We start from the raw sequence: 25,648 nt of genomic DNA on the forward strand, positions 1-25,648 counted from the left end.
CATGTCAAGACAGAAATGCTTATCTTCATTGGATAAGAGTAGTCAGCATCTAAAAACAGCATTTTGGAAACTTAAGTGTCTGATTTTAATGCCATCATTGCAAGTGTGAAGGAAACAGAACCACCTGCTTTTTAGGGAGGAAACATCGGTAGGAGTTGGATTCTGCAAAAGAAGAAATTATACAAACTGTACATTCATATATGTGTGCCTTTCCACATAGTGAAAAGTAATTTTAGGACTGGCAAATAAATAATTTTGTTGGAAGTAACACTCCAAGTTGAACACAGTTAATCTATTTTTTAGCACTTGGAAGAACTAGTGATTTTAAGTTTTCAAGATGGATATTACGGTCTTACAGGTGTATGATTTCTGTGCATCACTGACCCAACCCTTATTTAAGAAGCTAAAACCACTTACGGAAAAGCAGTTTTCTTTAAGCAAAACAAGATGAAAATGGAGTGCAGCTTCTAAAAAAAAAAGTGGTAGAGGACATGAGAGGGATAAGTATGCAAGCAGGTGAAAATGATTATACACTGATGTGAGCTGCCATTGAACAGCAGTCCAGACATTACACCAAGGTTAAATACTGTAATTTTAACAATTTCATTTAAGTAAATGTTCCATGATTAAAGTCCTTTCATGGAGAAAATTCCAACCTCTTTACCAAGCAGTGACTTTTGATGAAGATTTGATTATTTTGTAGTTGCCAAAAAGAGAAGGAATAATGATGGAAAACAGAGCTATTTATTGGGGAAAAATGTCTAATTAACTTTTTCTCCAATTGAATAAGTATGTTAAATATATATATGTGTGCGTGTGTGTGTATATACATAAACATAAACACTTGAGTACACTTAATACAGAGTTGATTTTATTATTGTTGACATAATTGCTTTAAAATGAAAAGGAAGAAAGATTTAATCACTTTTCATTAAAAGAGTGTTAGACTAGGTTTCAAAGGGAAAGCACATCCTGTTAGTAAGTTCAAGGTTAGAGCTGGTATTAAAAGGCAAAGAGAGTGACATCAAGAGTGCTGCTGTTAAACTTGGCGCTTGTAATAGTGTCGGCTTCAGTTCAGAACTCTCTTGGCCTCTGGACAAGACACTGCAATTCAATAACAGCTAGCAGAGACTTTCTAGGACTCTCAAGGATGTTTTCCCATATATAAATGGAGAGACCTCCAGTGGCTCTATTCTGTATCACCAAGCCAACATGGATAGGTACAAGAGTGCAGCAACATCTCATAAGCAGTATTTTGCTGACTGGATGGTCTGTGAATAATCACAACAATAGTAATAGAGAGCACTGGTACATCATTGTGAAAAAGAAAAAAAAAAAAGGAGGAAAGAGGATAAATATGACTCTTAGTCTTTATCTATTTGCATGGGAAAATATCATTAGTAACTCCAGAGGCTTAACATAACCTCCTCAGAAAGCGAGTGAGGTGGTCTTCTCAAAGCCCTGATTATTCTCTTCAAATAAGCTTCATTTATTGTGTAAACTAATGACCAAGGTCTAAGTACTGCACACTCCAGGGTCTGCAGGAAAATCACTGGGCCCAAATATGATTAACAGGTAAAGACTGCCTGGAAACACAGCATGCTGTTTTTGGGGAGCTGAGGAGAAGTGGAATAGGGCTGGAGAAGGGAAGGAAAAGAAATATACAATGTGGAGAAATGAAGCAAAAAGAGAAACACTGATCTGCCTTTAGGTGTCAATTTGCTGGCAATAATTCCCTGCCTTTCAACTGGGAGTGTTATGAATTCTAAGCTAGATTTGGTGGAAAGCCAGAATAAAGCCCCAAAGTGCTAATACCAAGAAATCAAAGCATTAGTAATGAGGGAATCTGATTGCAATGCTGCCCAGAAAGTCATCAGCAATGGCAGATTTTGAGAGTTGTCAGTCAGAGTTCCTGTGCTTCAGAGCAGAGACACTCAAAGAAAGCTGGATTCCCCAAAGTGAAGAAGTTCAACAACACAACCCTGGCCCAGGAATAAAGAAAATGACCTTTCAGCTCCCCTGGCTGCATCTACAAAATGCAAGCACAGCTGAAGAGAGGCAGCTTAACAGGGCAACTAAAAAAAAGGGGAGTAGATTCTCATTTGAGCTGCAGTGATGTAAATTAGCTTTAACTCCATGAGTCCACAGAGAAGCTATGAATTTACACCTGGTAAACAAGAAAACAGAATAGGAGCCTCCCATGCTGGAAAGCACATTTCTTAGCAGCACAATGAACATCACATTAGATTATCCAAACTGAAATAATTGTAAATACCCAATCTATCTGGACCCGTTTGTGCTGTGTGCTTAATTGTTGCACTTCACTCAACAAGGACAATGAAATTATTTTAGACAGGCTCACTTTAGAAGCATTACCACACTACTATTGCAGTTTGACTTTAGAGTGTAGTTGGAAAAGGTTTAAGGCTTAATAAAATATAAGACATACACATAAGCAGTAGAGATAAATTTGGGATCCCCATTGGCAACTGAGACCCTAAAGGAAGGGGGTCATTTCTGCTTTTCACTCATTCACATTCATAGAGCCCATAACACAACTTCTAAAAACTATACTGTGCCCAGGAACAAACACATTTTTGCCAAGATTCCCTCAGCAACCACCTTGGATGCTAATGATATGCCATACCTGACTTCTCCAGAAGTACAGCACTGTCAGTCAAAGAAGATGCCACTGCAAGTTGCTGTTGCCCAAAAGTCTATCCTGTGAGGCTTCCCCACCACTGTATCCCTCCCTCAATGCTGATCAGGCACACAAATCAATCCCCAGTTACACTACAAGAAAGGAAAAAAAGAAAAGAAGCTACTGTATGTATAAACCTTTCTTGATCGCCTTTACTTTTTCTGGGCAACATGAACACATTCACTGAGCCTCATAATTTCAGATAACATCAGATTTACAGGCCAACTCTGTACACATAGCATCAGAAATGGAGAAAAGTCTCTCCTCTTGTCTGGAAAAAATACCTAATCTCTCAGGCAGAAGTTGCTGGGGAGCATGGTATTCTGTCCTATCAGTTATAATCTCATTTTATTTCATGAAGCAGACATTATGTGAATGCTTCCAGTAAATCTACAAAGGATTAAAAGGATCACAAGCACAAACATGCAAAGTAAGATGGAATGGAGAAGAAAAGGAGATAACGATCCAGGGACCACGAAGGCAATAGGAGATGGAAGTTGGGAAACTCAAGGAAAGTAATTCAAAGGAATTAAAGAGTTACCCTCCAATAAGATGACAAGGCCAGCTACCAAACATAAGCACCTCTACACCAATGCCATAGCTTTGGAAACAAACGGGGAGCTGGAAGCCACTGTGCTATTAGAAAATATCAACATAGTTTCTGCCACCAAAACCTCATGAGGTGTTTCCCATGACCAGAGTGCGGTATTGCTGGCAACAGGCTTTTCATAAGGGACACACGAGGAAGGAGGGGAGGTTGTGTTGCCCTCCACACCAAGAAAGGAATGGAGTTTGAAGAGCTGTCCTTGAGGAATGGCCACAAGAAAACTGAAAGTTTGTGAGTGAGAGTTAAAGACCAAGGCAACAAGGGACGCCATGTGACTGGTGTCTACTACAGGCCACATGATTAAGCAGAGCCTGTTGATGAAGCCTTCTTCCTTCACCTACAGGAGCCATCATGATTGCAGGCTCTTGTCCTGTAGAGTAACTTCTACCAGTCTGACGCATTGGAAAAGCTGTGGGCAACCCAGGAGGCTCCTGGAATGCATTAAGGATAACTTATTGAGCCAAGTTATACACAACCCCACTAGGGGAGATTCAGTACTGAACTGAACTGTTGCTCACCAAGACAAGTGACAGGACTGGAGGCTTCCTGGGCTGCAGTGACCATGAAACGGTGAAGCTCAGACTACTGAGGGTTATGGAACAGATGAAGATGATAAACCAGGGTGCTAAACTTCAGGAAAGACAAATTCCAGCTTTTCAGGGAATTAGTCAACTGAATCTCCCAGGAAATCCCTCAGGGACAAGAGAGTGAAGCAAAGCTGGCAGATTCTCATGGAAGTTTTCCTTAGGACACAAGAGCTCTCCAACCCCAAGTGTAGGAAGTCAGAAAAGGAGGACAAGAGACCAACATGGCTGAACTGCTACCTGCTGATCAAACTGTAGAGTAGGAAGAATATGCACAGGCAGGGAAACAGAGACGGGTATCCTGGGAGGAGCACAGGGTTGTTGTTTGGCTTTTAGGGATGGGGTCAGGAAAGTCTTCCACAATATCCTCCTCTCCAAATTGGAGAAGTATGGATCTGATGAGTGGACTGATGAGGAACTGGTTGCAACACTGAACCCAGAGAGTACTAGTCAACGGCTGAACACCTGGAAGATCAGTGATGAGTGGTTTCCCTCAGTACTGAGACAATGCTTTTTAATGTTTCCCTTAGTGACACTAACTCTAGTATTGATTGCACCCTCAGCAAGTTTGCAGATAACCAGATACATGGTGAAGTTGACATACCCAAGGGACAGGATGCCATCCAAAGAGACAAGCTCAAGCACTGGAGAACCTCATGAGGTTCAACAAATCCAAGTGCAAAATCTTGCACCTGGTTCATGGAAACCCCGATTATTAATCCCATCTGGGAGCAAAAGGATTGAGCAAGCCCTGCTGCAAAGAATTTGGGAGTACTGGTGGATGGCAAGTTGGATGTGAGCCAGCAATGTGCCCTTGCAGTCCAAAAGACAACCAGATCCTGGGCTGCATCAAAAACAGAGCAAGAGAGGTGATCTTGTCTCTGCTCTGTGCTGGTAAAACCTCACATGGAGTTCTGTGTCCAGATTCAGAGTTCTCAGCACCTAAGAGGGACATGGGCCTGTTGGAACACATCCAGAGGAGAGCCACAGAAATGTTCCAAGGGATGGAACATCTTCTGTGAGAACAGGCTGAGAGACCTGGGGCTGTTAAGCCTGGAGAAGAGAAAGCTATAGGTCTCTATGGAGACCTGATAGCTACCTTTCAGTATCTAACGAGGGCTGTAAGAAAGAAGGTGACAGAGTTTCTATCCCTGTTGTGATAGGACAAGGGAAGATGGTTTCAAACTATAACAGGGGACATTTAGATTGGATATAAGGAAAAATATTTTTATAATAAGGTAATGAAGCATTGAAACAGGTTGCCCTGAGAGATGGTAGATGCCCTGTCCTTGAAGACATTAAAGGTCAGGCTGAACCAGGCTCTGAGAACCTGATCTAGCTGCGGGTGTTCCTGTTCATTGCAGGGGAGCTGGACTGGATGACCTTTAAAGGTTTGTTCTAACTCAGACAATTCAATGATTTTGTGACAACGCTCTCTGGCCAAACATGAGGTACTTGTGAGACTATTGAAAAAGGACTCTAAATAATGTAAAAGACATGCAACCCTTCATATGTTTACCAAGAAATACCTTGACAGTGAGGCTGATCCTATGTCATCTATATAAGAAAAGGCCCAGAAAATCTGATTCCAGTTTTACCATCCTGGATCCACAGTGCTATCTCATTAACTAAAGCTATAAACGAAAACAGAAGCTCATGCCAGCATGCCTCATAAGCTACATATTTAACATGCAAAGTCTCTACAGTAACAAAGAAATGACTGAGCCATTCATACAAGAGAAAAATAAATTCACTCAATTTGTTTAAAGAAGCAACCTGAGCTTGAAATGGATTAGTTATATTTGGACAAGACTTGCTCTGCCAAAACCTGCCTAGAAAGACAGTGATCAAAAAGAAATTTTTCACCCAACATGGCAAAGAAAATATGCAGTGGAAACTATAAGAGACTTTGAGGACTGCAGTTCAAAATACCTAGGGGGAAAAGAGGAGAGTAACTACGCTTCAGCAACAGTGAGTTCATTCAGAGCTGAAAATATGTGAATCTCAAGGTCGAAATTTAGTACAGAACTCAAAGGAATTTGAAGGTGTATGGTTTTAAAAGGAGTTGTATTTTAATGAGACAAGTTTTTTTAAGGGGTGACATGATGGGAAGAGGAAAAAAGGTATAGGAAACAAGATATAAGAAGTTCCTATTAAAGAAAAAATGGGAAATGCACTTTTCTTATTTGAAAAAAATAGGTTAGGCTTAATTTTGTCCTTGTACTTACAGAAACTAATCAGAAAGATTTGACATTACTGGGAACCTGCCAAGTGCAGCTACTCATACATGCAGTGCCACTATAAAGCTCTCTATGCAGCTACTCAACAGAGCAAAGTCACTTCAGATATCTACTTGCCTGAACTGATAGTGCAATCTCATGACCAGTCATTTCGCACAACTTTCTCCCTGCCAAACAGCATAGCACAAGTGAAGCACAGAAGCTAAATGGGTTACATTATGTCAAGTCCTATCAAAAGTTACCCATATGCAGATAAATGGGACAATCTTTGCCACTCCCTAAAAGATTTAAGGTCAGCTAATTCTTTAAAAGGTATTCTCAACTTTATGCATAGTTTTAAGCTTAATGCATGAATCATGAACTTTGATTATTTAATACAGGATACAGTTTTCTGAACAGATCTGCATCTACTGACTGTTTCCGATGTCAAGGCATGCATTTTGTCTACAATATAACTGATAGCGTGTGTTCAACATGCCTAGATGTTCCTAACCCAGTTAGCATAGGGAGCACCAAAAGAAATAATGTTCTATCTATGAATCAAGTCCTTATTATGTAAATGTCCCTGGAATTACTCATGGAATATAGTTGCTCCACAGCATTTACAATCTGTGCTGTAGGGTTCTAATTCCTATTATATATGGTAGTTAAATTAAACCAGGCTAATACATACCTCTGTTTCAACAATAATTTTGGTGGCAGACATGTAAACCTGATATATTAGTTCTGTATAGGCGTTCTGCTATATAGGAGTTCTTCAACTCCTATTTTGCCTTCTTTTGCTTTATGTTTGAATAGAATTAATTTTGTCTTACTGTGTATCTGAAGGGTTTAGAGATATGTATTCACATTATAAAGAAGCACAAAGGAGATAGCTTATACCTACATAAAGCTATGAGAAGTACAGATGCCACTATTCATGAAATAGTATAGATAGACATTACCACTGGTGAAAGCCTGAGTCACATAACTATAACACATCTTCACTGAAGTGCTTTATTGCAATATTATGCTGGTCTTGCATGACAGATCAGTCATTACAGGTTTTTCCATTACTATACAGTGCAAATATGGGAAGTAGTTATTTGCAGAGAGGTTACCCCATAAACAATGACTATTTCATATCACACTAGGTAGTATCATACACACTATCAGCCCTGTGACTGAACAGATGAAAACTTAATTGACTGTTAAACTGTGCCTGTTTTTGTTTTTCCTATTTTTTTCCCCTTCTTTTTTCTTCCTTCTGCTCTCTCTTTCTCCATGAGAACATAGACTTAGAATTGGAGGTCTATTGCTTGGAAGTTGTTCCTGGTTGTAGCCCATTTTTCTCTTCATAATTACTGCAATACCACTAGAAACTAGACACATAGTTTAGGGCTCATTAGTACCTAATGACTGACACCACTGAAACACCAAGGAATAAACCATCTCTAATTCCTACAGGTCTGAGCTGGGACTTCACTCTAGTAAAAGCCCATGAGAGCTACTGAATGGCCCAGCAGGTGTCAGGGAAGCTCAGTATTTTATGAGACCAGATATTCGAATACAAAGATTCTTGGTAGAAATTTGTTTCCTCTTTTAGAGCTGTGGTACTGGTTCACAATGACATCATTTCAGCAGTGACAAATATAGCTGAGTCTGCTCTTTCCTATGCCATATAAATCCCTTGACCTCAATCAGATCACTGCTGATTTACGCTTGTGTAAATGAAGTCAGAATCAAACCCATGGCATTCATGAATGTAGGCCAGAGTAAGCATTACTCACAGACAAGAGACAATTCTTTAGAGGGAAGAAAAAAGATCATTTTCATGTAAATATCTTTAATAATAAGGAACAAGAGATAGAAATAAGAGTATGAATGAAAGGCAATCAAGAACAGCTCTGAGATAAGATTTACTTCTCTGAGATAAGATTTGCTTCTAACTTTATGATGCTGCATCAGCTGCTCTTAAAGTAGCTTAAGCCCAAAATTTGACCTACCTAAAACTTTTTATATATTGTTTTTCATCAGGGATCTGTGAGCTACCTTAGTCCCTAGACTCAGTTTTGAAGGTAGCTGAAGGTGCTTAGCTGCTTGCAGAATCTGGACTGGTTTGATTGCAGTGTGCTATGAAAATGAAAAGTTGTGTCTTTTTTTTATTATTATTTTTTATTTTTAACTGAGATCCAGGTTTGCCCTCAAATCGTTACACATTCTCTATTTATTTATGCATAAACGGTGGCAAGATGGCTTGGAGAATAGCAGCCCTTTGATGGAAGGTAAGCTTGACTAGCCTATGGGAGTTTACTGCTACGCATATAAATGAGGCCATACATACAAATATGCAGAACAGACAAGTGAAAATATACAGCATCTCTTTAAAATGAAATACTTTGATTGCTCCAATCACAAGAAGTTGTAAAACTACCCTGAAGAATTAACAGCCTCAGTACATGCTAACTACATCCATCATAAATTCGTCTTTAGTTTCTGTTATCATATCACTGCCTCTTGGGACCCCCAGTCCTGTCATCATTTGCCCTTTATAATTTATTCAGCTTGTACTTGCCTGAATCCTTTCTACTTATCATTCATCTTTACAGTTGTACATAAAATTAGATTGATCCTTCTATGGCAGACATGTCAGAGAAAAAAAAGTTGTCACTGAGTAACACAAAGCAAATGAAGGTCCAGCAAATGCTTTTGTTGAATAACTTGGAAATCATCCTTTGATGATGAGAGTCAAAAGGTGTCAGATTAGAAAGACAATACAATCCCACCTTCTGCATTTATCTTTGTACACCACTTTTCAAGTGTCACCAAATTGCAAACAATTGAGAAACTTGGTTCTCATTTTGCATATCTCAATATAAGCTTGGTCAGCCACCACAGCTGTGATGAATAAACCAGTCTTAGAAAAGATAACAGTATGCATTCAACGCACTAGTTCTGCCACAGTGCTTGTTCTATATCCTTTTCCTACTGCGCTCTTTGGACTGGGTGGCAGAGAGAGAGAGTTTACTTTGTATTCCAGAGGCTGCTGTGTAGCGATACAGAAGCCAATCTTTAACTAGTGAAATGGAACTTTAATGTTTACCAAGCAGATAGGACCCAGGTGTTTCATCTCATCTGGTGAACAGAACAGCACTGTCAAACTATAGGAGTTTTTAGTAAATGGAAAGTGCATATGGTTTCCTCTCTCTCTCTTGCTCCCTCCTCTTTCTAAAGTAAGATCCAAAAATCCTTTTACTGTCTGGTCAGTCAGAAGGAGGAAATAAGAGAAAAAAAAATATCTTTTTTTAACCATGACATTGACACCCACAAATTTTAGAGTACTAGAGAATTTTTACAGAACTGTTTTTCACAAGACTTTTACCTCAAATCTGTTTTTATTCCTTTTCATCTTCATTTTTAACTTCAGAAAACAGACATGTTTCTCCCAGGGGAGCAATTAAATGTGTTTTCTTTCAAAATCCAAAGGGCATGGTGAGCAGGCTGTGTGTTCAGTGGGCTACTTTAATCAATGGAACCCATCCAGCCTGCCGCTGCTGACCAAATTGCAATTTACATTGGTAGATACAACTTTTGAAATGCGAAGATGCAGGAATATAACACCAGTTTCTGGCATAACACAGTATGTATGCTGAGTGATATGTGGCTTAATGGTTTTCTAATAGGCTTTTGTGAAAAACAAACAAACAAAAACAAACAAAAAAACCAACTTTAAAACATTAAAAATAGAAACTAAAACTGTAAAAAGTTTTACTTGACTACTGAAATTCATGCTAAATGTGTAAGACTTATGAAGTCTATATGACACTTATGTCTCATTTAAGCCTCACTACAGAGACTTAAGAGAAGCTAGAACTGAATTGCAAGACCTCCTCCCTCCACCCTTGATACTCAGTTATTTTTTTTTTCTCACATATACATAAGAATTTAAATGAAACAAGGCTGATAAGATGGAGCAAAATTGTTTGGAACCTGAACACAATATATACTTCAGATTATTTTTTTTCCTTGTTTATTATTTTTAACTGTGATTAGTAAGTGTCTTATGATCCTACCTGTCTTCTAATATTAAATACATATATTTGTTTATTTGTTTAAGAGAAGTGATGGCGAATAAGCCAGAATGCATTTTTAGTGCAATGTTGGAAAAGACAGAATACCAGTACCATTCATAAGAAAACTTCTTTGTTATGGACTGAGAAATTTATTAAACCCTTAGGTAGTACCGTCCTCCCTTTCAGGAGGCATAGCTACACTATGAATACCAGGTCTATTTCACAACCTGAGTAAGCCCTATGATTTGCTGAGGTTAACATTTTCTTAGCTACTTAATTTCATAGTTATTTTCTGCAAGTATTACAGAGAGGTTTTAAGATTATGCAAAGAGACAGTGCCTCCAACCAAGTATACATGGACTTTTCACTGGCAGTGCCTGAGAGCCACAATGAACCAATGCTTCTATGCTTATCAAATATGAGCTCAGTTTATTTGTGCTATAAATAAAAGTAGATCTTGATAGTGTAATTACATTTCTCAGCATTATCCTCTGCCATTCACTTCAGAAAGAAGAAAAGAAGAGAAAAAGTTGCCTTCATGATAATTTGTAATCAAAATGAGTACACTTAAAACATAATTTTATTTCCCTGATTTCATTTCCTGTGGAGGTTTGTGGGGCAAATAGACAATATTATACAAAATTTGCAAGCAGATAATTCTCACATCTTTTCACTGTCATTGTCTAGATCACTCCCCCACTTCCAATCTGTGTTTTCCCCAAAACCAAGGACTGTGTTTCTAATGTTGAATTTTATCACTGAGATATATCAGCATCAGAAATCCCACGAGTGAATCAACTTTTACTTTCCTTTTCTCCTCTCCTCTCTACCAAATTACGCTTCCTTGAATAATTTGCTTTTTATGATGTTGGAAATAAATGTGGTTTCCCACTATGAAGGATTAGCACAGATTATGGTGAACAGTGTTAATTATAGGTGGGGAAAGAGAATTGTGTATCTCTCCAATCTGTTCTTGATTTCCCTCGTGCCTGTCTGGCTGGTAATAAGCCTCCTTTAATCTGGCAGTCCCCTTGGTGAAATCAGCACCACGGACAGCAATATTGATTGCTTCTGAGAAACCATCACAGCTGCTCAACCAAATTACCTTTGATATGTGACCTTTAATGTAATTACTGCAACATCAAAGCATTTCTATAAATTATTAAAGAACTAATATACTTCATCATCCAGCTACTCTATTATATGTAAAATAAACAATCACAAGTAAATGCTTTAATTTGAGTTGTCCGATGCTCACAAAACTGCTCTTTACACATACATATACACCCTCCTACATTAACCTTCAATTTTAGGTGATAATTTCAAACTGTCCAAAAGAGACTAATTCATTTAGAGGAAGAGGATTCAACTAATAATTTTATCTTTTACATTCCACTCTAGTTACTTCATGATTCCTTCTTGCCCAAAAACAAAGTGCCATAAAGACTTTATTAATAAACACATACCTGCCTGAAAGTCTTTTGATTATTCCACAAGATGATTTTATGTCTCACATATAACATAAAAATATGTGAAACATATTTCTGTCATCTTACAAAGCACATCCAGAAAGTAATTACTGTAAAATATGTGCATGTAGCCACTCCACTAAAAACACAGTGACACATAGCTAAGAGGCAAGGCGTCTGAATCTGGACACAAATTCCTAATGCCTCACTATTTCCATATATTAGCATTCATATGCATACTATTAAAAATGACTCAATTCTGTGTTTTAGAATACAAGGAATATGAACAGCAATATTGTAGGGGAAGACGAATATACATTTTACTGATGAAGGGGAAAGAAGTATCTTGATTTAACAGTTCATGGTAGTACTATTTTCACCCCCTACATCAGGCTTGTTAATTATTTCTGATACCTTCTCAGTGGTGCTGTCTGTGTCACAGACACTAGAAGGTCAATAGAAGGTGTTATATATGTGTCATTTTTGAACTCATGTGAATGAAGACTTAGACCCTTGACCTTTTTGAGTGCTTTTTATTTTATGATGATGAACTATTCTTGATTTTGTTGGTGCATGTTAACCAGCACAGTCATGTTAGTAATAAATAATTCTGAGCTACTCACATAGGAATCATAAAACAGTATACAGGCATAATAGTTTATCAAGAGACAAGGCTGGTTTCCTTAAATAAACTACAGTGACATCATTCTGAAGATGAGTTCAGAAACTTGGCAGAAGACTGTATGCAGAGGGTTTGCTGGTGAAAAGCAAGGTTTATCCTGAGACAAGCAGAACTAGAAGTGAAAGGGACAGAAGAAGTCAGTGTTCAGAACTGTCAAAATTCAGGTTGCAAGTGCAGAGGTTCACTGTTCTCAGCTTAATCAGACACAGATGTGTCACTTTGAAGTATAAAAACATATCAAAAAAATTCTTCTGAAATTAGCATGGTCAATATAGTCTGTATAGGATAGAAGTGACATAAACCAACTAACAAACATTTTACCCGTAGTATAAAATCAAACAACATAACCAGTGAAATACATCTTTATCCCAATTCAGCTGGTGGAATTTTGTCATTGTTCAAAGCAACAACTTTTATTATAAGAGTTTTGTGATAGAGAATCCCTAAAGTGCAAGCCAGGACTCAGAAATATACACATGTAAAGAAATCTATTTGTAACAAAGTTACCTGTAGTTTTGATAAATAAGCTTTTCAAGTTTATTTCAGAAAATTTTAGGTACAACATCCCAATTCAATACACAGAAATATTTCTAATTGTATGTACTTCTAGATCCTAATTCTTGAGTGATAAAAGAAACTAACTGCAGGAAGAAAAAAAAAGATAAACCTAAACATTAACATCCAGCATTAACTTTCAAACTGTGGCTAACAGGTTTCTAGAAAAAATATTTCTGAGGGAGTTGTCAGCTGACAGAAATGTATTTTTAGGGAATGAAGTATGTATGTATTTACATAAAGTATGGCCTTTAAAGCAAAGATAGACATAGATGAGCAAGTGTGTGGGCATCTCTGCAATGGCAAGGTGGTAAAGAGATAGGTAAATAGACCCAGGATGATGGAAACAAGCAGAGCAGAATCAACACTTGCTTCAAAAACAGAACAACTGGTTTATCTTAGTCTTTGTGAGATGGCAGGTTGCGGGTAAACAGGACTCATTCAACACCAAGTAATAAAGCAAAACTTTGGATCAGTTTCCTCTTGATTTAGGCATAAATTGGGACCCTCAAGTTCTCAGTCTTACCTATTTGATCACTGACTTTAGGATCAAACCAGACTTGTTCTGGTTTGCGATGCAAAGGAATCCTACACTCAGCTGTTTCCAATCTGCATACCACAGCTGAATTTAAATAACCTCTTCCTCCTTTCTCTTGGTTGCTGCTAAACTGGAAACCCCTCCCAGTAGAGCAGGTCTTCCCCATGTAATGCTGATTCTATTTTTAGTTCTGGTTGTGTTGTCTGAACCTTAGATCTTGCTCATGTGAATAATTTTCCTCATTATCTTGTGTTCATCTCCTCTCTCTCTCTTTCCCTTGTCTCACTGCCTTTCCAATCTGCTACAGCTGTTTGAATACTAAAGCAACTGAGTCAAACCACTTTGTCATCGAGTATATGTTTTCTTTCTGTGATAACTCAATAATGTGATCTCTTTCTTGACTTCTCAGTACCACACCTTGCTTCAGAGAAGAAAAACAGTATGAGTTAACACCTTGTGAGCAGTTCTAATACTTCACTGTAACAGTCATAAGCTTAAAGCCTTTCCTCAGCTGAGTGAATCTGGTAGAATCTAATTCACAACAAGTTAATTATTGCTTTATTCCTACTAGTGGCCAGGAAAATCCTTTTCTTTTTTTTCGTGGATACAATTTGGATAGGTTGGTGATACCTTGATTTTATTAGCATTTATTACAAATAGTGAGTCACTCAAGCAACCAGAGACATTATACTTCCAAACACAAGATAGAAACCCCATATATAATGAATTCTAGATTTTTCTAAAGATAAAAATAAATAAATAAAAATAAAAATAAATATGTATATATATCAATCTGGACTCACCCCTGGCAGTGTCTTCTGTTCATGCAGTGCACTCTGGGCCTTTAGAGCAGACTCCCTTTCGCAGTATGTTAGGAAGGCACAGCCTGTAAACAATAACAGCAAAGAAACCACCTCAGTAAAAGTAGTGTTTCAGAAAAGACCTGTTTAAAAATGAGATGTGGAATAAACAACTTTCCTATCATCAACCCATCTCAGTAAATTAAACATAAAATCTCTCTTAATAAGTCAGTAGTAGAGAGTCTAGAAATTAAGCAATCATCACTTCCACTTAGTCTTGCAAAAAGTGAGCAACATCAAACATGTAAGTGCTTATTCTGTTTGACTGTATACTTAAGTATCAGACACAAAGGGTTGTGTAGTATCTGGGATCTTCAGAACACAAAAACCACGAAGTGGGTCATGAGATCCTACTCCAGCTACAGTGTCAGCACTGGCAACAAGCTCCATACAATTATACCATACTGAAGGCCTCATGCCTTTCTCTGTAGCAAGTTCTTTGAGTAAGGGGAATAAAAAGGACTTAGGACTTCCTACTGCAGAGAACTATGGTTAACGTTTAGCCTAAGCTGAATCCAGAAATGGTCCCTCAGATTGTATTCACACAAGAAAGTCCTGCACATGCTGCTACAAAGGTTTACTGTGCATGGATGGAAGAAAAACATAGCAAAGCCCAAATAAGTAAAAAGGTAATTGCTTTACTGATTAGTAGAACTTCAGAGATATTCTAATGTTATCATATATATTTGCTTCTTCCAGGAGGCTGTCTTAACTGCAAATGGTAAAGCCTTATTGCAGTACGGCAGAATAAAAACCCTATCACACCTTCTCCGCCCCACAACTATTCTCCTCTTCTCATATAACTAGTGAATGTTGCAGTATTTTCTATCAGTTGTGCGTGTATCTGCTGTGATCAGATTATTCCTTCTTACTGCAGTATTCTGAAAACCTGCCAGTTCCTGCAGCAAAAGAAGTGCTTGTTATGCAGAGAGTATTTTCTTTGAAATTACTACACAATACCTGTAAACTCATCTGTACTCTGGAGTTAGAAATCTTTTAAGGTTTAGTTTAGGCAGGATGTCCAAACTGTAGGCATCTTCCAAGAGGAACACAAGGAAATCTCATCTTGACCCATTTGCTTTCTTCCCATGCACACAAAGAGCATGCAATATGTGAGTTAAGAGAAGACTATGGTCTCCCTTCAATTCTGACCCCCACTATGATATTTTGTCCATAAAACAGATACAGTTTTATCCGAATAACTTGTGTAGCATTATGTTACTAAAGAACAATGCACTTGTCTTGTTTTTAAATTATTTTAATAGATTAGTATACATAAGGGAATAGGGGGAATGTATATAAATTTTTTAAAGATTACTTTGTGGCAACCACCCTACTCTCCTCAAAATGAAACCACAAACTCATTAATTTTTCAATTTAGCATAGGAAAAAATAGTTTTTCCCCTTCTTACTCTATATTGCTTTTTGAAGGTCTTCTTCCTTTAAATACATTCAAGCCAATCACATTTATTATGTCTCAATAATTGATACTCTTAGAAGGAGAAACTGACAGTCAAGGAAGGAGACTGAACAAACAGCAAAAATTTCCATCCTTTAATTTGAATTATTTGGATTCATTCCCCTTTAACTTTAAATGGATGAGTTTTCAGTCTGCATTTGCCATGAAAGGGAAAGAAAATGTGGTAGAGACAGTTTACAGCTAGTGGAGGTAATAGATTGAAAAGGATCCTTAAAAGTCACCCATAGCTTGATAATCAAATGGGAAACTATGCTTAAATTTAATTTCAGTGCTAAATCACAGGCTGAGTGCTCTCTGTTGACTAGACACAATAAGAACGTCTCCCTTTAGTAGCAGACGTGGAGCAGCTGATACAGTCTAATTAGGCACATCATAGAGCACTGTTATAGAGATAAACTATGCCGTGTAAAGCTCCCATAATGATAGCTATATTTTTCTCCTTATTGTGATGGTCATGACGACAGTTCAGGATAACAATGTTGTGACTTTAATTCAGATGGAGTAGAAAGAAGACTCTCTGAGCTGGTGAGGTTTCCTTCCAAGATCTACAAAACTTGTGCATGGGGCCAAGTTCTCATCACAGAGCAACCTCCAGGATGTCCTCTCCAATTGTGTTTGTGAAAGTGATAGAAGTACTAAACATAAAAAACAATGACTTCCCAAACGAAGTACTCAGGACAGAAGGACTTTCACATTGAGAAAGAAGAGGTGCTGGAACAGCTTGTCCAGAGAAGTTGTAGATGCCCTTACCCTGGAGGTGTTTAAAGCCTGTTTGTATGTGGCCCTGGGCAACTTAATCTAGTGGCTGGCAACCTTGCCTGCAGCAGAGAGCTGGAATGTAATGGTCCTAGAGGTCCCTTCCAACTCAATCTGTTCTATGATTCTATGATAATATATGGTAAAAGATTTTAACATGATTATACAAAATAATTAAAAAAAAAAAGCACTAACAAAACCCAATAAGAACCTTTCCACTCAGAAAACAAACAAAAACAAAAACAAACAAACAAACAAACAAAAAACACCACCAATCTTCGGGGATAAAAATATATTTTGTGGAGATATGTTTACCTTATTCTTTACAAACATATTATGCACATCACCTACACAATATGCCATTCTTGCTGGTTAAAACATCCTTTATTTAGGGCTCACCCAAAGTAAATCCTGATTGCTTAGAGACAGCGAAAAGACTCATCCCAGAAACTTTCAGCTGTAGTGAAGTACAGCTTAATCAAAAAGTGAACTTGAGAAGGCCAATTCATGTTGGGCAATCATTACACATATTGCAAGAATTTTCATCATTCAACTCCTCATGTTTTAGGAAGACAAAAAGATTTCTTGCCACTCTCCCTGTCTTAACATCAAAATACTTGACCGGTTCTTGATATTGCTATGCTTAATGCACGCCAAATTGCAGCACACCCTTTACATGCTGTTTTTCCTAGGCTACTTCTTTCTATGAACCTACATACAACTCCTCAAAAGGATTCCTCCTTCTTTGAGAATGTTGATTGAAGAACGGAGCACTAAGCATTTTACAACCTAAGCAAGGTTAACACCACAGCATACAACCCTCTAAACAGCTGAACTTTGAAACAAAGCCACATGAAGTGACTATATTGAGTTTCAGAGAGAAAGAAAAATTGTTGAAGTTATTCTTTCATTTTTATTCCCATATAGAAAAGAAAATCAAAGTAATCAATGTTTCCCATTGAAAGTTTAGATTGTGTAAAGAACTACTTATTTCACAAACACACACACACACAGAAATAAAAAAAAGGAAAAATGGATAACTCTTTAAGAAACAGCACTTAACAGCTCATTTGCCATCAGCTCTTTGGGTTGGTTGTGAATCTAATTTCTCAGTGAAACACCTTGTGTTCCATTAAAAATCTCTGCACCATCCAGCCCTGTGGAACTGCCTGGTATTATGAACATTTCTGAATACATCTCTTAAGGGAAGATAGGGTGAAGGAGTTGCGTTATTTCTGTCATCTGCTTGTATGGGTGATAATAACTGAGCAAGAATAGTGTTTTAGAATTATATCTCAATTTGGGCAAAAAATATAATTGACTAATTACTGATAATGAAGGACTTGCTCCTAGCTATTCCTAATTTTAATTCTATTTCTATCAAACATGCCATGTTTTCCAGACATATGTGAATCAGCTGAAAGATGCTTTGTTTGGATTGTTTCTTTCCAGCTGTTTATTTGCTAACAGTGGACAGCTTTTTGGGCAAGTATATAAACATCTGGAAACTCCCAGCTGGCAATTAACTCTCAACCTATTGAACTGCAGTCTCCTGGAAACATAAGAACATATCAAGTGTTCTCCTGGGAAACAGGGTTGTTAAAGAGAAGGGGGAAACAAAAACAGGAGTTCAAAATGAACAAAAAAAAAAAATTAAAAAAAAATATATATAATAAAATAAAAACTCCAGCTTAATTTTACCTCCAGGGAACTCAATAACATAAATAATAATTGCATGGAATACAGATGGATAATGATCACACAGCAACTTCAGCCCTACAGTAAGTCTTCTGAAGATTCTGCACAAGCCTGGGAGGCAAAACAGTCAGGGGACACATTCTGAGAGCAACTGCCTAATTCTGGAAACCAAGAGTTGTTTCACCCCACCAGTACTCAGTTCATCCTGGGACAAACTAAAGCATAATGTTTTCACTTGACATCTCTGTACTCATCACTTCAGTTAATTCGTTGGTTCTCTGTTGCTTTAAACCAGATAAATAATTTTGATCAAGTAAGAAGCACTTCTCACCTAACATAGATTTAGCTACTTAAAACAAGTAGTTCTAGAGTCTACTGTTATTAAGAAATTCATTTTACTTTACATTCAAGAGGAATAAATCTCTGGGGAGAACAATCCTTTGCACTGATTGTAAGGCCCCAGAACAACCTTTTCAGGCACAGACTTTTAGCTTCAGGATTGCACATTCATAACAACAGAACTCATTTGCAACCTCTAACCTCTCAGTTACCCCAACTGTATGCATTATCTATACCTTAATTAGTCCTTGTTATGTATGATGGGACATGATGATATATACTGAGGATCTATTAATAACTGTCATTAAGGTTCCCTCCTCCTCCCTCCCTTTTTTTTGCTTTACTTTGGTAGACAGCCACAGGTATCTTGGCAAATTGTTTAGACCAAAGAATCAAGCACTTAGTGACTTATGACCCTTTCTTTACCTGTTTTGATGATATTTTATTATATCACTAGAACTACATAACCTCAAACAAAACTTATCTGTAACTTCTCTGTATATCTAGATCCAGAAGTGCTGTCTAAGTGCTGGACTACAACCATAATCACTTCCAAGTATTTGCTGTATCTCTGAACAAGTCATTAAAGTCCAGTCCAAATCCACTGATAAAATACTTAGACACTTCAGCAGGTTTTGGAACCAGCCCTTAATCTTTTTGAACATAACATGGGTTTACTCTGTGGTATTATGAGGGCAAATTAAAAAATTAGGTGCTCTAAAACTTTTGGATGAAAGCCAAAAGCTAAAGCAGATTCTGGGCACAGGGGTGTAAATCCAGTTAAAGCGAGAGCTTGCATAATCTTAGAGCTTGTATATATCTTATCAGAACAGTGCAGTCACACCAGCACAAAATTAGGTGCATCATTTGACCAGTAACCTACTGCCTCTCTCAAAACAGCCTTTGGCTCAGGACCTCAGCTAAATCAATCTAGAATCCATAGGACAGACTTTGAGAAGGCTGATTCAAACAATCCAAGCCAGTGTTTGAATCACAAATATTATGACTGTATTCACTCAGCCAGTTACTACAGCTCACCTGATGGGTGACAACTTCTGGAAACTACAGTCCTGCATCTGATACCTGCAAATGTAACTAAAACAAGAGACCCTGCTCAAAACAATTATCTTCATGATTTTGGTTAAAGTGATATTCTTTGACAATAACAGAAATTCCATAAATCTGTCTTCCCATTTTGTTTTCTTTGACTCCTATACTGCACCTGAACTGGTAGCCAAGATACTACTATGTTAATAGCTAGACAAAAGCAAACCAAAACCAAACAAACAAACAATATATAGTACTGCGTAACTCTTCTCTCCCATCTTTAATGCACCTACCTTCCTCAAACTCGAAAGCAGAGAAGCCAAGGGTCTGTCTACAGTAGTCCACTATCAACATCAAGAATTTCAAATGTAATTCAAGAGCAACAATCCAGACTGTTGTGCTGGTGAAGCTTTTCTACCACTGCACCCTAATAATGCTCAAGACATCTATATCTAAATGCCCACAAGAAGTCTGTGGTGGACCACAGATCTATCTCCAATCTTCCAAGCCCTAGGGTTTTGCTGAAGTGTTCTCTGAAAATAGAACAGTGCCTTTCTTCAAGAGTAAGAAAGATTGTAACACTTAAGAAAACTCTTGCTTCAAAATCAATGTCTCAGATTATGTCTCCCAGCTAGGATTTCAAAATGAAAAAGAAATCTTTTTCCTCTATCCCAGCCCTACACGTCTGGTTTTAAAACAGTTCTCATTTGCTCTGTCTACAGTGGACTGGCCAAGGTTTAATCACTTGAGGGTTTAAGAGATTGAGCTGAATTTTTTTGAGGGGACACAATCAATAAAGACTTTTGGAACTAGAAATGTTTTATCTGATTTCTTCCTTGGTTTCTCTCAGTGATTAACTACCTTCTGATGAAAGTTAACATCTTTGCTGGTAAAGAACATTCACTTGACTAGAACTTTGTCTCTCTTGGTGCACATACACTGAACGCTTGCTGTTTACAAAAAGACACAGGAATAAAAATCTTCCCAGATATCAGCTTCCCTGTCAATTATATTGCAGTGCAGATTAACATCCGATATGCCCTGCTGTGTGGAATGCTAATTTTCTTTTTAATCATATGTTATATTCCATTAACTATTATGATGCTGTCATATTCTACTTTAGGTAATTTGTTGGGGTCTGAATACAGACCACATAAAGTAGCACATCCATGAACCAATATTGAAAATAAACAAACAAATCCAAATCTGGAAATGCAGAAGTCAACCATATTTATAGAATGTTAGCATACTTTAAATGTATTTACACTTCAAAATGAGACATAGGTATACACGATCAAAGTTAGAGTCTTTCCCCAGACTGAACAGTGCTTAATTACATTTAGCAGGTACAAGCAGACAGCAGAGTCTTGAATAACTGCTAGTATACATAAACATCTCAACAAAATACAGACAGTAGTTTCCATCTTGTTTTTCAAGAATATACTTCTTAAGAACACAAGTTTTAAAAGTTTCTTGTAGGAAGTTTCAATGGAACACCACCATGAATAATTTCTTAGGCCCATGAAACAATTTCTAATTACAATCTAGAGAGAGGAACTTATTCCATGTCAGTTAGTAGTCCAATCTTTAATCCAAATCAGGCAAGAGTGGTCTTCAGCATCTACACTTCAGAATGGGGCCTTTTTACTAGTAGGCTCTTGAAGGTGCATCTCTAATTCTCCATAGGTAACTTCACAAATACCTTAGTCCATCCTATAGTAAAACTTGATTTTTTAAATGTGTTTGTTTTCCCTAGGATAAGGGAGTATTTTCTAAAGCCTTCAGGGTTCTTCACTTGTTGCAATGAACCATTGTGCTGAATAGTGTACTCAAGACAAGAGATGGAATGAAGCACTGATTTGACATAACATATACCAAATTCTATTTGCCCGTATCTGCCAGTATCTACTGCTCAAGTGCCTGCAAACCTAGCCCATCTAGAATGTTTTACTTTCCAGAAAAGATAATATCTAATTTTCGTATATATATCAAGTCACTAACAAACAGACTACCCTTCAGCAAAAGAGGAACATATATTACTGGTGGAGGTAGTTGTCTTCTAAAAAGACCTTGTGTATCTCATAAGGCCTGGTTACAAGAGACAACATATTTTTAAGCAGATCAGTCTAACTTCAGCTACATATATGTTGCCTAATAACCACGGACTCTGTGTTGAAAGAAAGAGGCACATTGTCTGGCCTTCTCCATCAAGAAATTAGAGTATGCTTTTCATTTAAAGTATAAAGAGTCTAATTTCAAAGTGGAACTCAAGGTCAGATGCCTGTCTAGACCAAGTAACAGTGTTTCTGGTATTTCAGGTCCCAGTCAATGACAGGACAGTTATAGCAGCTCTAGAGAGTACTCAGATGAGTACGTCTTAAATTCTACTCAGTATGAGAGCAGCATATTTAAGTTAAAATCCTGATATCCTATAAGCTTGACTAACTTCAGCCTGCTTATCTCTTAAAATTAAAATCTAACATGTTTATGTTATTTATATGTGGCCTCAGATAAAAAGTTAACAGAACAGTTTAATATGAATTTTTCAAGATTTTGTTTTCAATATGCTGATAAAAAATAAAGGAATTTTAGACCTTTTTTTTTTTTCTGTGATTCATTCCTGAAAGTTATAAATATCTTAATCCCATTGCTGAAATGTTGCCATTTAGACAGTTATGAGTTAAATCTCCTTAGAATATATGCATTAATTAGATATTGTACCTGCTGTTCTGGGTCCTGCCTTTTGAGTTCTTTCTATTGTTAGCAGCATTTGAATAACTCAATGGATTTTATGAAAGACTTACATGCTTCAGAAACTTCTCTCTTTTTCTTCAGTGGACCCACTTTTTTTTGGAGAAAATTATCCCAAAATGCTTGAATAATCTCTGCATGCTACGTTAAACAAAATTCACCCTGAATACTTCAAACCTGAGTAAAATAAGTCTAAAGAAACACCACCTCTAAGACTGTTCTGCCACTTTTTCTAGGCTTTTGCCCTTCTATATTTTCACTTAGGGCTAGGATTCTATTTACTTATATTTAAATTTCTCATTACCTATCACAAAGGTGAGGAAAATATGTTCCTTGGAAAAATATGTGCTGTGTGTGTGTGAAATGTGTTTGTACTTAAAAACTTAAGAGTTTGTATTTTCACCCACAAAATGCCAGGGCCAAGCAGTGAATATTTTCTGGACAGCACCACCGAATAATCAGTTATTTAAGTTGGTATCTCAGGAAAATATCTTGTTCTAAACACAAACCCGTATGTGTTCCACACAGGCACATATTCTTTCTTTGAGTCAGAGCTTACAGTATCCGACACTTCCAGCTCAAGGTAGAAAGCAAAAGACACTGAAATAGCTGCAAGAAATAACTCTTCTAGCCCATTCAGAAGCAAAATATTGTTCTTACTGAGTTCAACATACTATTTTTTTTCCAATTCCAGAAGTACTTATTCGAAAGCAAAATTTTAAGACTTCTGAAAATTAATCTCAACACTATTTTGTTACTTACAAACAACTTTTTTTTTTCTTGACTCTGTATGCAGTAAATGTAAATGGCAAAACACAGGAATCTTACTGCTAAGTTCCACAGGATTTTGTTTGTTTTGAGCACATGAAAGTGTATCTTAAGACATCTTACTTAGGACTTTCTTATGGCAGGTCAGATACAGTCCCAGAAATAATGTTTTCTGATTCCAACTGATACAGAAATAAAAATCGTTAAGCAACAGCTGCTCCTGCAAGAGGATCATCCTGAGATAGTAAGTCTGCTGAAAAAGAGTCCCAACATGAGTCACAGAAAACTCAATAATACCAGTTAATTTTTTTGAGATATTTAGAGACAAATTTCAGCTTTTAGAAGAGCTAACATTCAGGCTTTCCTAACTAGGTGTTGTTTTCCATGGGTCTTGACTTTGAATAGATCCTTCTATGCACTAAATGATGTAAGGAACAAACAAATATTGTCTCTTCTATTTCCTTATCCTTACCCTTCTTTCACATTTGTCATTGTTCAATTAATCATAGCCAGTGTAATGTTATAAAGTATGGTGAAGTTCTGCATGTGGCCAGAGATGAAGTTATCTTCTTGAACAGGAGACCTCTATCTACTTAAGGCAAGAATTACAAAACATACACTGTGTGTCAAAAAGCAAGATGAAAACATGGTGTTGTGGGAGCATGACAGGAGAAAGAGTGCACTGACGTCACCAAGAACTTGGTTACAGAACAAAGCAAGAAAGAGATTCCAATGACGAAGTCCTTTGCATGTCTTAGGGCAATCCTCAGTCTAAGCTGAGCCATCACTGAGTTGTGCAATTTCTCATTAAGAGACAAGTAGAAATTATTTGACAATAAGACAAGAAACATAAAGGCCAGAAGATTTAACTACATGTCTAAAGCTGCACAAAGAGTAGCAAAGGTAATCCTATAAACAGAATCTTCTAAGACACTTCTCAGAGCTATGAACACACACATCAGCTCTTCCTAAATCTGGAAGAAGTCTTCTATAGACTTGCAGACATGAATGATCCTAGAACATTCTTTCGAGAAAGGAAATCAGAAGCTCTTATTTTCCCTGTGCATCCAGCTGTACATTCCTGTGCAGTATCATAGGATTTAGTTCTTTGGCAGGAAGATAAAAAAACAACCAACATGTGAATTCCAGTCTTAAACTTTCAAATTGTGCCCAGAGGTAAAAGGATAAAATCTTCACAGTGCAAAGGAGGACAGTGAAATTAATTGCAAGATTTGTGTAATCTACAGGTTTCAGTGTAGCACCAGGTGTAAAAGGCTCTTGTAAGTGTGAAGTAACTACAGTTTCCTTATGAGTAGAAAACTCAAGGTGCAAGTTGTACAGCAATCACTACTACAGAAAGATTTTGACAACTTTTTTCGTTAATAGACAAACATTAGTGAACAATGAGCATACAGCAGATTGCTCCAATAAAACATGTAAATTAATTTTCCAACTAAAAATTTCTGCTGAAAAATGAATCACATTACTTTGAGTGCACAATAGCTGCAAAAGCTCTGAGGACCACCAAGAAGAATGTGCATAACAAATGTCACTTAAATCAAGAAAGAAGATCTGTCTAGCAAAGAAGCAGGGTGGGTTTTTTAATAAAAAAAATGCTAGGAAAAAAATTTGGAAATTCAAATTCCACATCAACAAAGATTTCAGACAGGAAGAGAAATAGAGACTAGATCACAAAAAGATTAAAGAGCATGTTGAGTAGCTTGTTAATGTTCCTGGTCATCTCAATCCCTGTCAAGGAGCATTAGCCATGACTAACACCTTGTATGATTCAGTTCTTAAAACACAGCTAGTGAATAGCCACAGAGGCAAACATACAAATGCTCATCAAGAAGCATGAAGCTGAAAAGCGATAATATCACTTTTAGGTGATGGTGGACAAGAATTTGCAAATAATTCTGCCTCTTTTTCTTTGTGTATGTCATTTCCAGATCACAAATACCTCCTTTCTTTGGTGTTAATAGAAGACTCAGATCTAAAATGATCCCATTACAATAATCTGGAAGTGTTCAGAAAGATATGGAAGGAAAAAAAAAAAAAGAGAGAGAGAAAGAAGGAAATCAGAGATGAGTAATAAAAATTCTTAATGGGTTGGGAGGACTGACTTATGAGGAAAGATTAGGACAACTAACTACGTAAAGCTTGGCTAAATTATTTCTCAGGAGGAGAAATGATAACCAGCTACAAGCTCTGAAGGTGTAAATACAAAGTGCAGAGAATTTTTCAAGGTGATATTAGATAATAATAACCAGCAGTAAAGACATGAAATCTGACAACACAGCATTTAGGTTGAGCATCAGAAATGCTTCCCATTCATGAGGAATGTGTTTCTGTTTCCCCTGCCCAGCTTCTTATAAGACATAGCTGATCTCTATCAAGAACATGCTACTTCTTTATTTATGTTTATAATATGTATTTAGCTCATGACTACATCAGGAGAAATTTTCCAGAATCTGAAAGTTTAGGGAGAATAGTGGAATAATCCCTCAAACATGTGTGGGAA

General features: G+C 37.2%; 1 protein-coding gene across 1 annotated transcript in view; it reads right to left on the reverse strand.

Annotated features, from left to right (window-relative positions):
- Window positions 1-25,648, reverse strand: part of CELF4 (CUGBP Elav-like family member 4) — a 727,985-nt gene that overhangs the window by 609,178 nt on the left and 93,159 nt on the right. The window contains exon 2 of the mRNA XM_065740123.1: window positions 14,232-14,314. Within this exon, the coding sequence (XP_065596195.1) occupies window positions 14,232-14,314 (83 nt within the window). The remainder of the gene's footprint in view (window positions 1-14,231; window positions 14,315-25,648) is intronic.

This window comes from Cyrtonyx montezumae, unplaced genomic scaffold (genome assembly GCF_038088225.1).
Source record: "Cyrtonyx montezumae isolate F1298 unplaced genomic scaffold, pur_monq_1.0 scaffold_25, whole genome shotgun sequence".
In the NCBI taxonomy this organism is placed as follows: domain Eukaryota; kingdom Metazoa; phylum Chordata; class Aves; order Galliformes; family Odontophoridae; genus Cyrtonyx; species Cyrtonyx montezumae.